The sequence below is a fragment of the Pangasianodon hypophthalmus genome, chromosome 8 (genome assembly GCF_027358585.1).
Source record: "Pangasianodon hypophthalmus isolate fPanHyp1 chromosome 8, fPanHyp1.pri, whole genome shotgun sequence".
Taxonomy (NCBI): domain Eukaryota; kingdom Metazoa; phylum Chordata; class Actinopteri; order Siluriformes; family Pangasiidae; genus Pangasianodon; species Pangasianodon hypophthalmus.
This window is the reverse complement of record NC_069717.1, coordinates 3,575,509-3,591,800: the sequence shown is the minus strand read 5'-3', so window position 1 is coordinate 3,591,800 and position 16,292 is coordinate 3,575,509. Positions and strand designations below refer to the sequence as shown.

At 41.3% G+C, this 16,292-nt stretch overlaps 1 protein-coding gene across 6 annotated transcripts in view; it reads left to right on the top strand.

The window, feature by feature from the left end:
• Positions 1-15,967, top strand: part of nfic (nuclear factor I/C) — a 127,812-nt gene extending 111,845 nt beyond the window's left edge. For 3 of the 6 annotated variants that reach the window (XM_053236210.1, XM_053236209.1, XM_053236211.1), the window contains 4 exons: positions 1,184-1,386; positions 5,017-5,176; positions 7,609-7,694; positions 14,478-15,967. In XM_053236210.1, coding sequence (XP_053092185.1) covers positions 1,184-1,386; positions 5,017-5,176; positions 7,609-7,694; positions 14,478-14,498 — 470 coding nt within the window. In that variant the 3' untranslated portion in view covers positions 14,499-15,967. The remainder of the gene's footprint in view (positions 1-1,183; positions 1,387-5,016; positions 5,177-7,608; positions 7,695-14,477) is intronic. The other 3 variants (XM_026928080.3, XM_053236212.1, XM_053236213.1) reach the window with 2 other exon arrangements.
• Positions 15,968-16,292: the final 325 nt, after the last annotated feature.

Here is a 16,292-nt window from a genome sequence, read left to right as displayed (position 1 = left end):
TGTGTTAGCACCGAAATCGCAGCTGTCGAGGCGCATTACGGAAATCAGCGTCGCTGAAAATTGCTCGTTCCAGGAGGATTAGCGGAATAAAGATCTAGGAAACCTGACAACCAGGCCAAACAGATGAATTATGCAATGCAAAGCCTAATAGCTAATAAGTGTCGATCTTTTCCATCCATCCATCCACTTTCTGTAATGCTTATACTACACAGGGTCGCTGGGTAACCTGAAGCCTATCCCAGGGGACTCGGGGCACACTCTGGACGGGGTGCCAACCCATCGCAGGGCACAGTTGCACACACACACACACACAATAGACAGTTTAGAAATGCCAATCAGCCTACAAAGCATGTCTTTGGACTGGGGGAGGAAACTCAGAGGAAACCCCTGAAGCACAGTGAGAACATGCAAACCCCCGAGGTGCTAACCACTAAGCCACTGTGCCCCCCCAGTGATTATTTTTTTTTTTGCTACTTAAACATTGTTTTTCTGCATAAAGTCCTGGAACTGTTCGTTTTCACACACCTGCTCATTCATGTGATTCTCTAGTTAGCGAATCAGGTGGAAGCAACACACTGCAGAAAATCATGCGCATACAGGTCATACAGTTAATACTCATATCAAACATGAGAATGGGGGGAAAATGTGATCTCCGTGACTTTGACCGTGGCATGGATGTAGGTGCCAGGCGGGCTGGTTTGAGTATTTCAGAAAGTGTTGATCTCCTGGGATTTTTACACAGAACTGTCTCTAGGGTTTACACTGAATGGTGCGAAAAACAAAAAACATCCAGTGAGCAGCACTTCTGCCTTGCTGATGAGAGAGGAGAATGGCCAGACTTGTTTGAGCTAACAGGAAGGTTACGGTAACTGAAATAACCACTCTTTACAGCCGTGGTGAGCTGAAAAGCATCTCAGTATGCATAACATGTAGAACCTTGAGAAGGATGGGCTACAACAGCATCCAAGAACAGGAGTCTGTAGTGTTCACAGGGTCACCCAATCTGGAAAAAACATCATCTGGTCTTTTTTACAATCAAGTGATGATAGATATCTTTGACTGATATCAAGAGATTATGGTCTGTTTAGTAAAAAAAAAAAAAAAAGTTATTGATTATGCTAGCATGAGCTTGTATGCATAACAATAAATCTCATCTGAACTGACCTTAGATTAACAGGAGTAGGTTTGTGTTTTCCTGCAGGTATCTCTCGGAGTCCGCACCCATCATCGTCGCTGCATTTTTCGACGGCCCCCATCCTGCCCCAGCCCACCTCCACCTACTTTCCCCACACGGCCATCCGCTACCCACCCCACCTCACCTCACAAGACCCGCTCAAGGACCTGGTCACAATGGCCTGCGACCCGTCCAATCAACAGCCCAGCCCGGTAAGCCTGTAGCCCCGCCCCCAATCAAAAGTGAAGCTAAGTAAGCTGTCAGCGTTTTTTTTTTTTTTTTTCATTGACCCAGACTTTGGTTAACTGCAAGGTTGGAAATGATACTAGACCTTCCAAGGGTATAGAACAAGAACAGAACACAATTCTGAGCCATCCATATTGATTCATATTTATATAAATAACTATAATATTAATGTACTTTTGTACTATACATACTATTATATATACTGAGTGGCCAGGTGTGTGTGTACACGTGTGTGTGTGTGTGTGTGTGTGCATGCAGGAGTGCGCACATATGTGAGATAAAAACTCATTGTGTCTTGCGCTGAATGTATTTAGTGTAACCTGAGTGTAAGTGACTCAACCACAGACATCTAGACGCGTACAGAACTGGAGGCTTCGATTTCCCTCCTCCTCGCCTCGCTCTTACCACAACCACACACACACACACACACACACACACACACACACAGATCTAAGCACTTTTCTGTACCATTTAAAACCTCTCTGAATAAAAGTGCTGATCTCTTCTCTACTAATACCTCAGCAATAATTGTTTAAGCCTCAGCAGTACTGTTTATATTGTATATAAATTATATTCTAAATTATATTTATATATATTCTAAATTTATATTCTAAATTATATATATATTTATCTTATAAATTCATCATCTGGTAACAAATTTGGTAATGTAGGTTAAAATAGTACTACAGTAACACCATAGTGATGTCAGGGTCAAGAATATAACAACCAGTTACCAAAAAAAAATATCAGTAAAACAGCCGGGGTATCATAATATTATATTTATATTTGTGTGTGTGTGTGTGTGTGTGTGTGTGTGTGTGTGGGCCAGTGGCACAACTGTCTTTGGTTGGCTTAACTGTCTTTGGGCAGTGGTGGCTCGATGGTTAGTGCTTAGGCTCTGAGATACTGCTCAGAAGGTCAGGGGCTCTGTTGGGCCCTTGAGCATGGCCCTTAACCCTATCTGCTCCAGGGGCACCGAAAAACGCTGATTCGGTGCTCTGACTCTAACGTGCTATCAGTCTGTGATATGCTAAGAAAAGAATTTTATTGTACTCTAAGTTATACGTGAAAAATAAGCATTACTACGGTGAAACCATAGTAACCTATAGTAATGTTTTTTAAGCATAAAAGCAGTATGGAGTATGATTTTGCCTTGATCTGGCCTGGGTTTCTTTCTTCAAACTTCCACTGGTGACCAAACGTTCACTTGTACTGCAGTTTCATAGCAGTGCTGCTGATTTTAGAATAACTGCAGTCAGAGGGAGTCACTGTCATCAAAGGGCTCGCCTCCAGGGATAACCGACAGGAAAAAAAAAAAATCCTGAGTCAGAAAGCTGTTTCATTATCTGGGAAGAAGGAGAAATGAGGGCAAGAACGAGAGAGAGAGAGAGAGAGAGAGAGAGAGAGAGATCAGATAGAAAACTAGATCTGAGGGGAGAGAGAGGGATCAGAGGGAAAAATAGAGAGCAGGAGGAAGTACGCATTTGAACGAGGAGATTCCTGTGTGTGCCTGGCAGCAATGCTGACGCTGGCAGACTGAGAGAGAGAGCAAGAGAGAGAGAGAGAGAGAGAGAGAGGGGGAAGAGAGAGAGATTTGAGATTTGTCAGGCTTGGCCTGTCCTGCAGTCTCATTGAAATTCGCCCCACCGCAGTGCGACTGCAGCCAGCCAGTCACAAAGGACAGCAGCAGCGGCCCACAATGTCGCTGACTCACGCACCAAACTGTTGTTGTGCAGCAGAGTGAGAGTGCAGTCCTGAGGATGGATAGATGCAGACAGATAGACAGAGAGAAAGAACGATGGTTAAGCGGCTGTCTGCCAGAACATCCGCCCAGAACATTACCCCGTCTCTCATATATCTGCTGACAGAGAGTGAAAGAGAGAAGGAGGGGGCGTGGGAGGCGGAGCTAGACTTGTATCTTAAATTCAAAAACATTGCAGGAAGAAAACAAAGTTAGGAGAAATACATAAGTAAATAAAATCTTTTCCAAATTGATCTGGTGACAATGAAAACCTAATTTTGGACCGATTTGTTTCAATAAAACTTGATTTTTAGTCACAGTGACATCCTATACCCACCCCACACACCAACCACAGCTATCATGAAACACCAACCACATGGTTGAGTTTGATGCACGAGGGCACAATCTGGTCTTATTTTCCTAATTCAAGCAAGGCATAAGATTAGTGCGTTTACACGGCAGATGTCTCTTGGCACAGGTAGTAACCTGCTCGAAATGTAAACACAAAAGGTGGGATTAGTATAAATACATTTCATCAGAGGGTGTGGTTAGGTGATATTCGCTGAGAAACAGATTTCTTGCAAATGCTCAACAAAATGTGAGTCTCTCCATTAACTTTTGCGGGTGTTCCCTCACCAATTCCCCATCAGGTAAGAAGTGAGGTGTTTAAGTATATCAGTAATAATGGAATTGTATTTATAAACACCTTTCAAGATACAACAGGACACTCACCGAGACAGGAAGTGGAGTAGATGAATAACATTGTAAATACAAAAACAGTAACAATAATATTAATAAGATATATATATATATGTCAGCATGTAAATGTATATCCAGTTATATAAAAAAGAACTGGATAATAAACAACAGATGTGCATTAAAATGAGGAATGGGAGGTAGTAAGCATGGAGATGCAACACAAGCAGCCCTGTCTCCACTGATACGAAGCCTAGGGGAAGGAACGGAGAGCAGGTGGGTATCAGAAGAACGAAGAGCACGTCCAGGTGAGTATGCAAGCAGGAAGCTATAAAATCCAGACAAGGGACAAACCATGAAAAAAAAAGTATTTTGTGTTGTATGCGGAAATGAACAGGGGTGCAGTGTAGAGGGTTTAATGCCAGGGTGATGTGGTCTGATCCCATGGCCTGGTGAGGGTAAGAATGGTCAGCGGGAGGTTTTTACTGTTAGGCAGGCATGTGCAAGTGGTCAGATAATATATTTCTATAGTATCTCTATATCTAACATCTCTAGATGAGACAGATTATGAACTGGAGTGATGTAGCTGAGGTTGAGGACCTTTTAGAGCCCGAATTCGCAGTGCTGGCATTTCTACGTCTGGGCTTTTTTCCAGTGTTTCCACAGGCATAGTGGTAGCGTTAATGTTAAATTTTTTTTTTATTATTTTAGGCCACGCACACAGATACAGATACAGATATTGGCGTTTGCATTACACTCCTAGTGGTAACGATTTTGGGTTTGAAAATATCACTGCGCCGGCCACTCCCCTGTTGTGCCACTCTACCCAGGGCAGGTGCGTTAATTTCTCGCCAATAATCTAGCATGTTGGTGAGAAGGTAAAAAAAAATAAAATAATAATAATAATAATTGTCCAACCAATTTAATTAGCAATATGCAATGTTACCCGACCAGGTTACTCTGAGTTGAAAATAGAGCCTGTAAGGTTAGTTATAAAACAGATTTTAAGAGAAGGTAATTGGGATTGAGGCAGGAGAGGAGAGGAGAGGAGAGCGAGGCGGCGGGTGAGAGAGAGCAGCTGAGTGTGTTATATCGATGTTTGGCCCCGAGCTGGGCCGTATAGGTGCTGGCTGACCGTTGCTCTCTCTTTCTCCCGCAGCTGAATGGCAGTGGTCAGGTGAAGGTTCCCCCCCACTACATCTCCTCTCAGATGCTGGCCCCCCCGCCTCCCCCGGCCCTGCCTCGCCTCACGCTGCCCCCTGACTCCAAACCCAGCAGCACCTCGCCAGACGCAGCCGCCACCTCGCCCACCTCCCCCAGTAAGTGGCTCACTGTGACGCCCGCTCGCTCCCTGCCCTGTCCAGCTTCCTAGGGACGTAGCTGAGTGGCGCTTAGTTGATAATAGTAAGCGAAGAGAGTCCTGAGTACTCCGATAGAGTTATTGAAAGCAGTTTAGATGGCATAACTAAGCTAGAATTCTTTTAATGCGCTTTAAAATTCATTTGATCTAACACCATCACTCATTTACATGCAACACATTCTAACCTTGTAATGTTGCCAGTTGATTTGGCGAACGGAGCTGTAAGACTACGAGAGAACATTCTAGAGACTTTCAATCATCACACACTAAATCAGTGCGGAAATCTTCTAAACCTTTTCCAACAAACACCAATAAAAATACCAACATTTTACACCAAAAAAAAAAAAATCTATCATCTCCAGTCCGTGTTATCATCCAGTGTTTATAAGAACTACATGTATACAGTATGGCTCCATTTCAGCGCTTGTAAATATGTGCAAGAGAAATGGGATAATCTTCTGATCTAATGGTTCAGTACTGCTTATGGTTGGCTCAGAGTTGGTGATCTGCTCTTGTCATTATTGCATAATTATTACATGCCATAACGGCTTAAAAGACTAAGGCTGGGGTTTATAAAAAGAAGGGGAGGTTTAAACACGAAAAAGCACTATAGTCACTGGGTCAAGCTACTTCTCAGTGGATAAATGTTGAACTGTAACCATTTTCCTGCTGGATCAAGGAGGGTTATAAGTATAGTGAGCTCAAGAAATGAATAAGTTTGATCAGTTTCATTGTCGGCGCATCGCTGACGCCCATAACAGCCATGCACTTTAGATGACGAGGCAGTCTGCCATAGATGCTGCCGTTTCTTATTAATTGTAATTTCATTAAGAAATGCTGAGGAGAGCTGAACACACACACAAACACACACACACACACACACACAGCGTCAGTGCCGCAATGATGTGTGGCCTGCACCCTTCTCATCTCGCTGTCTACCCATGAAGCTCATCCTCCGCTTAATAGTTATGGATTCCCGATAAGCTTCGCTTGATGTGAATGAATGCGTTGGTTCTAACCTCTTGAAAAATGGCGTTTTTGCAAAACTGCAAAGCGAAACGTGTGTGCGTGCAAAGCGCGCATTAATATGGGATTTCCTCGGAGAGGCACAGATAAACACATCTTCCTTTTTTAATTACTCAGCTCAAACTGCAGCGCCATATTAAAGAACATAAAGGTGATTTTTCATAACGATATCTTATGTGCGGGCGTGTGTTTCGCTCTGCACTGACTTGTTTGCTGGCAGATTAATACACGCACAGCATATGCTTCATATAACCAGACAAATTGAAGGAAAAAACAGAACAAAGTGCTTAACTAAGATGTTCTGGCCATCAGAATAGCTTCACTGCGTCTTGGTATCGATTCTCTGGAACTGTACTAGAGCTATGAACACAATTCTTCCTAAAGATTGGTGGTGATGGAGACCACTGTCTCTCCACATAGTGCTCCAAAATCTCTCGGTTGTGATGTGGTGAGTGTGAAGGCCATAACTTATGATTTACGTGATTTTCATCCTCATCAAAATATTCAATGAGCCCTCTTGCCCTGTAGATGGGGGGGGGCGGGGTCATTGTGGAAGAGACCACGCCCATCATAGGATAAAGATGATCAGTCAGAAGAAGTTTGTAGTAACCCTTCACTCTAAAGGGAGCTGAACCATGCCAGCAAAATAAATAATTTAATGCCCCCTACAGAGTAACAGATACCCAACCTCCTCGCCAAGCATTCTGCCCTGTACTGTTCTCTTGGTGGACAGAATTAGCATTCGCTGATTTGTCGAGAATTCAGCGAATCTGACCAGATCCTATTTTTCCACATCTGCGTAGACCAGCGCTTATGGTTCTTGCACCTCAGAACTCTCAAGTGTGCATTTGTCTTTTTTGTATTGCAACCTGCTCTATCAGTCTCTATGGAAATTCTTGATGGACTGTTCTTGATCATTGTACGTGTTTTCGCGTTACTCACCGCTCCTCTTGACACACAGCCAGACTTTATGATTGAACCTCCTTCCCCTAATAACGAATCCTCTGTCAAAGTGATCCGACCGTCGAGGCTAACTGGGCCTGCTCAGCATTTTTATACACGCCACGGCGCATAGTAGGATGTTAATTGCTTAATTGCATCATGCGGTGCATCTGTCTGGAAGCATCTGCACTCTCTGCATTGGTTCGGGTTTTTCCTTTAATTTGTCACCCATCTGTACAAACCCGTAAGGACACACACATGGCATCACTCAGCCCTGCCTAGACAACATCAGTCGCCTAGACATCTGAGGCTTACATCTTCACTTCACATTAGTCATAGCTAACACACGCTTGATTAATGATAACATAACGAATGCTGTTTCTCTCTCTCTCTCTCTCTCTCTCTCTCTCTCTCGTTTTTAAGCATACTCTGCTCCCGGGACACCACCTGCCAACCGCTCCTTCGTAGGAATTGGCCCTCGAGACCCTGCGAGTCTGTATCAGGCTCAGGTACTCCACCTGCACTCCTCCATCCTCCATACTGCTACACCTACATTTCAGACTGACATGTAGCTCTGTTTATAATCAGTGTAATAATCCTGTCTACATGACACACACTTACATCAGAAGAATGCAACTCGACTGAAACCAAGCTGAATAAAATCAAAAATCAGTTGAGTTTGATGAGTAACAATCCGTTTAATAATCATTATGATATTAAAAACTACTTTTATATGGAATGGAATGATTGCGTACATTCAGTGTATCTGCGTTTTAACAATCAAACAAGTTGTAAATTAACCCATTATTACACAAAACCTGTCACGGGACCATTCTGACCTCAAATTGATGAATATTCCCGAATACATTATTCTTAATTGACAGATGTGCGCTAAACAAATATAAATACAGATAGGAATAGGAGACACACTACTGTTTTTTTTGTTTTATTTGTTGTTTTTATTGCAATTTATTGTATTTATATGTTTCATATCTCTCTACATAATGATTTCTTTGTAAGGATGGACTAACAGACAGACTGTTTCCAGACATGACAGAGGAATTAAGATGAGGATCTATAGCAAAGATTAGCTAGCCACCTAGAGAACCTAGCTAATATTAGTTATAAACAAAATGAATGAATATATCAGTGAGAATATGACAATGTATTGTAAGACTCTGGTATTAAATTTCCACCTGTGCCAAACACAAGCTAGTTTATTAGAAGTCAGCAAGCCAGAGAGCTATGTACTAATGTTAAGTACATGGTGTAACGGCAGAAGGATGAGGGGACGTTCCCAATTTGCATATTCGTGCGTATTTATAGATACTTGAATTCCTTATGAGAGAATTTCTATTATATACCTTTGATTATTTTTCATGGTAGTTTAAGACATGGTATTGAGCTCAGTAACTAGAATGCAGCTGCAAATGTGAGGATGTTCTGTGTGTGTGTGTGTGTGTGGTGTATGTGTGTGGTGTGTGGTGTGTTAGCTGCAGGACTACACGCTTAGCCACACGTTGCAATGTTGCTGCTGCATTGCAGTGCTCTCTGCCCAAAAACCAGTGCAAGTGTGCAAGTGAGAATAGAGAGTTTGTTGCGACAGGGGAGTGTGTGTGTATGTGTGTGTGTGTGTGTGTGTGTGTGTGTGTGTGTGTGTGTGTGGCATTTTGCTGACATACAAGTACACATCAGCTCGATTGTAGAAGCAGTTTTCTTTGCTTTGGCCGACTTACTCTGCCGAGCTTCCCCGTTTCTCATGAGATCACTGTGACTGTGTGTGGGAAAAAAAAGGACATTAAAGAAGAGCAAAAGGAAGGGCAAGCATGTCCCCAGTCCAGGATACTCACGTCCAGAGCAGTCTGGTTGTTAGGGGAAACCAGACATGATGTAATCGTAAGGTGAACTTGAACTCAGAGGAAAGTCCACAGCAGACTGAGTTAATTTATGCCAGTCTGAATCATGTGATCGAGGCATCTGGAGAGTGGAGAGTGCTGCGACGATCGGAGAGGACGGATGTGGAAATAGGCTCTCGTGTACACCTCACTAATGCTTTTTTTTTTTTAACTTTCTCTCACTGTTCTGTTTATATTTGACATGTGTAAGATTTATTTCATAATTCTGATTTGACTCTTTTAGTTTAAACATCATTCATCAGCGTGCTGCTCTATTTTCACTTTAGTTAACGGTTTCCTACATTACCCACAATGCCTTTAGACTACATCCTGATAGTGGTGCCAGTAGGATTTAGCCCTTCGTCATCTCTATTTAAAAAGATAGATGCAGTGGCACTTTATTTCATTATTTATTCCTGTCCAGCTCTCTCGCTTCCTCATCTGTACGCTGTAAACAGATCAGCTTCCAGAGGTTCAGCTTTCATGCTAATAGCGCCGTCGTCATCTCGTAGATGCGCCGTATAGCTGCATTGCATTCTGGGTCTCCACTGCTTCTACGCTGACATTTAACCTTGCAGTAAAATGGTGGACGAGTAAAGAAGCCCTTGATCTTTTGCTTTGTTTTTCGGTGCTAACAGCGAAAGCAGAACGTTATCAGTTATGTTTGAGATCGTTGAAAATTTTCTCCTATTAAACTCCATAGTTACTGCAACAGCAATAGCAATATCAATGTCCCCGTGTGACGTCAGCACAGCACACATCCTTCTAACTTATGACAGGAATAATGAAAATACAGCGCCAACCAAAAAAAAGGTTCCTAATCCACTTCATCTAAATCTCTTTCTTTTACATTCTTCATTGAGAATGTGAACATCAGTAACAGCCTGTGTTTTCAAAGCGCCTCATATTTCAGGCTTGCCTCCAATTCCCCTGAAGCGTTTAATTAAATGGATAGATTGTCATTTTGTTAAGCCCTCGTGGCCTAATATGCCCCCTTTCCCCTTCCTGAACCATGAACACACCCTCGTCTCAGCTTCGTGTTTTCATAACTTTAACCACCTGTCACCCAGACAAAGCCTTGCGCTTTTATAGCAAACTAAATATTTCGGTTGGAGTCGAGGCCTAACCGCTGCTGGCCTCTCTTCACCGCCGCTGCTTCCCTTTTCTGCAGGACGAAAGCAGTGCAGGAGGTTATTTTTAGGGAATAGCGCCTTCGATACAAATAGCTTGATCTTTTTAGCAGCTGGCATAACGTAAGAGCTCCAGAATAAACGGTGGGCCAAGGCTGTTAAAGGATCTGACACGGGTATCATTTGCCCCTCAGAGTTTATCTTTAGCACATCGGTTTTGTTTTAATCAGTTTTGTGTCCATTTTCCAAAACTGCATTATGATGAAATTTTAAAAAATATGCAAGCAGAAAATATGTTAGGACAGAAATTAGTTTCTACAAATGGATAAAAGGTACAGCAGGGATCAGAGTGCTCTCTCGAGGACTCGGGATTTTACACTAACAGGAAATGTTTAGCAGATGATTTACACTTCACTGCGTGGAAATTATCACCATGAAGTACATTCGCGATGAATGAGAAAACCTAAAGCTCCGTTTGTTCTGCCTGCTGTTGGGGTTCTGTCTCATCATCGGGTCCTCAGTAACATTTTGTAACCAAAGAATCCTTTAAACAACAACTCTGTGGTGTCTTCAGAGACACGAGATGCTAAATGAGCTGGGATTTATTTTCTTCCAGTAAGCAGAATAGAGGGTTTTTTTTATTTTATTTGTGAGAAATAGAAAGGAGGAAAGAAGGAGGTCGGCCATGATGCCACGCCGTCCTCTCCGCAGCAATTCAGGGATTAAGTTCTCATAACATAAACTGGAAATACACTGAATTTAGAGATGGTTTGGTGCTCGAAAATGGCAAGTGGTCTCTCTGAATAAACATTCGGTGCTTCACGAAACTCTGAGGCGAGTATGGAATGAGAAACGTGCCACTGCAATCTGTAATTTTATGCCTTTATTTGAATTCAGGTATCCAGTTCTTCAAATTCACATTCAAATTTTCCAAACCCTACCAAAAAAGCATACAGAGGAGTAGAAAAAAAGATAAAGATTATAGATCTGATCGCCACCATTTCAACCGGTGATGTAGTATTTGGAAAATTTGGATCTGAATTTGAAGAAATGATTTTAAAATAGATTGTGCCCCCAACACATTATAATTTCATAATAAAATTAAATTCAAAACCGAATTTAAATCAAATTAAATTCAAGCCATGGCAGACCGTTTGAGTTCTACATCTACAAGACTTCGCTTCACAAATTCAAATAAAAGCCTAAACATTCAGATTTGAATTTTAAAATTTAAATTCAGATTGTATTGGCATGTTTCTCATTCCACAGGGCGAGGTGATCTGCTTAGGTGACTTGTATATAATCAGTAATGTGTGTAGAGTGTGTATTCGTCAGAGCTTTATTTAGTAGAGAACTCTTTTAGTAGAGGAAGTTGATTCCCGGAGCAATATTGATTCGTTTTCGGGTTCATTGAGAGGTTCAGGGTTTTTGTGTGAGGAGTTGTTTATGTACTTTGGAAATTTACCAGTTGATTTCGACAATAAAGTGGGTTTCATGCTGTGGTGTATTGCTAATGCTAATGCATGAAACTTGTGTACTGTTGTCAGTATGCGTGCTCGTACATGCTGTTCTCTGATTTTCAACAAAAAAGTGCTTTGGGGGAAAAGCTTTCCACTAAAGCACAGTTGCACTGTTTTTTTGCGTTTCCCATCCTTTCCCAATCCTAACCACAGCTTCAAGAGATTTCAGCTCTCCTAATTTAGTGTTCCTGCACCCAACCAGGGATCTCACTGAAGCCATGGAGCAAAAATAAACAAGCTCGCAAAGGTTACTCAGTTACCAGCGTTTTTGGATTTTCAGCAGCCAGGAAATGCCTCATGTCCTGCCTTTACACCCTGGCGCAGGGCTACAGCCCCATCTGCTGGACTCTCTTTGGCGTCTCTGTCGGTTTGAAGACCACTGAGGCCTCCAAAGTAAAAATATTCCTCCCTATTCTTGTTTTTGCAGAGGCGGCCAGCACCGGGTCACTCTTTCCTCTCCCATGCGGAGCTGTGTACGCTGGCAGTGTTCATTGCGGTGTGATGTCGTGTGCCAAAGCATCTCTCCGGAGCTCTGTTCCAGCTCTCTCTGCCTCTCATATGGACGCAGTTCAGTTCCTTGGCAGTTCCTTTTACTCTTCTGGTTGTAATTTTACTCCCAAGGATGATTCTCAGCTCGATTTTCTGATTTTTCCCTTTTTTTTTCCTAATCTCAGGCCTGTTATCTATCAGAATGCAGCAAAGTATTTGCAGGCTTGTGCAGTCGCAATCAGCGCACAAGAGAAATGACTATCATTGAGAAATGCTTGAGCGGGTTTGTTTTTCTGTTTTGTTTTTTTTTTCCTTAAGCTTTATTAAATCAACGCTTTTGGGTGTAGCCGAAGACGTCTGTTTGGATTGCTGTTAAATTACTTAGAGCTCAGTGGAACATGGCGAGCTGTGAACCGCTGCTGTTTTTATAAGGCTTCGTCAGAAGTCTTCAGTTGTGTGCGAGAGAGAGAAAGAGAGAGAGCCAAAATCTTATTATGTTTTTTAAGAGGTCTACGTTGGGGCCTGCTGGGCTCGCTCGCGCTGGCGCTCTCCGCTCTTTAGCCCCGTATTATGTTTAATAGCGGCATTGCTCTCCAAACTCTGACAGCTATCTGAGCTCTGAGCCCACTGGGGCAGGAGACGCTGATTACCCGGCGCTTGGAAAGTGCAAGTCATTACGCTCTGTTTTGGCCCAAGCCTGGAGTTCTGCGGTTTTATCTTATTCAGAGCCATAATTTACATCACACTATACACACACACACACACACACACACCCTTCATCAGCAGTTCATGATAATCTCTTATCCTTTGTTTATGTGTGTCTCAGTGTTGAGAGAAAGAGAGCCAGGATATATAGAGAGGAATAAAAACAACTGAAAAGGCTGATAGTGAGCAGAGTTCAGTGAACGCATGCGTGTCGGAGGGTTTCCCAGAGGGTCCGAGTAAGAAAAAAATGGGTTCCACGGTAGTTCTTTGGATGGTTATAAGGTCAAATTGTAAATTCTGAAAAAGAAACCTTTCGTTGTAGAGTCTACATAGAACAAATAAGCGTTTCCTCAAAGGGACAAACCAAAAAACACTGTAAGATGCTAAATGGGAACCTTTTTAAAGGTCATTGTTGACTGACTGACTCCTGATGCATGGCTTATGTGGTAGGTGCACAAACTGAGGGAATGAAACCCGGGACAGGTGCGCACAGTAGGGGAACAAACCAATTATAATACAAGGTTGGAGGCAAGACAGAAACCGAAACAAATGCACATGACATGAACTCAAAACAAAACAAAACAAACCAGAGCAAACAAACTGTTGAACTGAATGGACACGTCCATGAAAGGGAATTCATGACATCAAGCTAGTTTAGCTATTTATGTTTAGCTACTCTAATGACAGTCCCTGGGTGTAATGCTCAGCAGATTACATACAGAAGCTGCAATTATAAAATAGATTATATATTAATTATTAGTTAGTCCAGATGGCACTGATCCAATGCCCAGCGTTGGTACTGGGCCAATACCAGCAAAAATAGTGGATCAGCTTTCGAGAATCATATCAGATATCGGATCCTGTAACAAACGGCAAAGACTGGAATTGGATTAGGAAAAGAAAATTATTTTTGGAACTGGAAATGTTCAAGTATAAAGAGACTTGGCTGATTTTTCGTTTGCTAGGACTGATTTTATCATATTTATAAAATCATATCATATCACTGACTTTATTATATTTATTATATTTACAATGTAATTGAGTTTTGTGTGAACGAAAAAACTCTTTAACTGTAAAAATCATTTTAAAGCTTAGTAATTTTTAAAGAAAACAATATGGGATGGGAACTGCTGATACTCAGGGTTTCAGTATCGAATAAGAAAAAGTGGTAATATATAATTAGCTATATATTTATTCATAAATAATCTATTCCAGTGAGAGCCCATTGTTGCAATGCCAGCTAGCTTCATTTTTTTATGAGTTATTTTTTTTAAATTAGTTTTTCGAGTCATTTGTAGTATAGTGTCAGTAATGCGATACATGACCTTCGTAAATTTTAGTTTCTTTTACAGATTTATTATGAGTTTATGAGGATCAGTAAGAATTGTTTGTTAATCCAAATTTACTATCTTATTCACTGTACTTCTCCTCACAGGTTAATGCTTTCTTGCACTAATCTGATTGTGTTACTAATTTTTCTGTCTCTCCATCCCTCCCTCTCTCCCTCTCTCCCTCCCACTCTCTCTCTCTCTCTCTCTCTCTCTCTCTCGCAGTCCTGGTATCTGGGGAACTGATTTGGACTCGGCGGATACACCAAAGCGGCCGTGGACACGGATTTGAGATTCAAAAAAAAAAAATTTTTTTTTTGTGGAATTACGAAAAACAAGAACAAGATGCAAGAGGGAAAAATTTGATTATATATGCAGTATTTGTATATATACAGCATATGTGTGTACGTATCGACACATATGTGCACACATATATACGCGTAAAGCTATATAAAATGCTTCAGTAAACTTTTTTTTGAAAGACAGTGAAGAATCGAATGTCGGAGGAGCTCGAATAGACTGTGGATGCATGAAAAGAGAAGAGAGGATGTAGTTTGGAGGGGCGGCCACACTGAACTGCAGGCCAGAGACTGAAGCGTGCAGGAAAAATATTGGAAAAAAAAAAAAAAAAACACGCCCACTTTGCTTCCCCCTGGCTCTTGGAAACGAACGGCCCTCCTCACCCTCCCTCTGCTACAGGTGCTGCTTCCTCATATATGCAAAATACGTATGTTTTATTTCCAGGGAAAGGAAGCCCTGATGACGGACGGGGGTTTTAGCGCTTTAGGACTTTCCCACGCGTTCAAAGCTGATTGTGTCCCTCTTATTTTTCCTTTTTTTTTCATTTTAAACAAATTTGAATGTGGGCAGAGGTTTCGGGGCAATATGAAGGGTCGATGACTTCCCCTTAATTTCCCTTCACCTAACATTCGGCCCAAAATGGCCGCTTTTCATTCAGTTTTATTGACAATCATGTTTATGATTTTTTTTTTAATGCATCACATCTGACATTTGTATCGGAGATCCACTTTTTGGTGGGTGCCTGAATTTTTTTTTTTCAAACTTTGATGACATGTGGTACGTCTGTGTGATAGGTCACCTTACGCTCACAAACACACACACATAAACATACACACACACACATATTGACACGCCCTTACAAACAGTCTTCAGAAATGGCATGTACTGTTAATACACTAAGCGTAGGGCGATTTGAAGCCTTCGGATGATTTCGGAGTGACGGAGCACCTTTTTGTCTTTTCTGTGTCACACTGAAAATCGTTTCTCGTGTGTGTTTGTGTGTGTGTTTGTGTGTGTGTTTGTGTGTGTGGGGTCCATGTACATTGTGTTCTTGCATTTTTTTTGTTTCAAAATGAAAATGGGAAAACAACAAAACAAATATTTATTTTATTTATTTTTTTGGCACACACTAAAATAGGAAATTCATGAATTTTTTCTTAAAATTCTTTGTAAAAATTTGATAGTTTTTACTTGTTGACCTGGAAGTATCTACTTCTGTTTTCAAAAAAGATCTGATAAAAAAAAGGGATCAGTGTGGAATTAAATTTAGATGATTGAAATATTCTTAAATTGCAGCACTTAGAGAATCTTAGAGATTTTTTTCCACCACTATGTTGTCCTTTTTTTTTTTTTTACCGCTGTCCACTTCCTATTTTTAAAAAGCACTAACGGCGATCTTTAATTGCTAATTTATCTTTATATATATATATATATATATATATATATATATATATATATATATATATATATATATATAAAATATAAAATTTCAAAAAGAAAAATGAATGAACGCAACGTACATGGACAGTGTGAATGTGTGTGTTTGTGTCTATGCGTGTATATGACATTCGTACATGTCTAAAGCCCCTAATTCATCCTAGTGAACTACTTCGGCAGTATGGTCTCGAATCATGTAGATAAAAGTAGAAAAGTGGAGTTAGCCTACATAGTGACAAAGGGAGTAGGGACTAGAGTTCTGTCACTAATAAGACAGTATTGGGTTTAGAATTGACTTTTTTG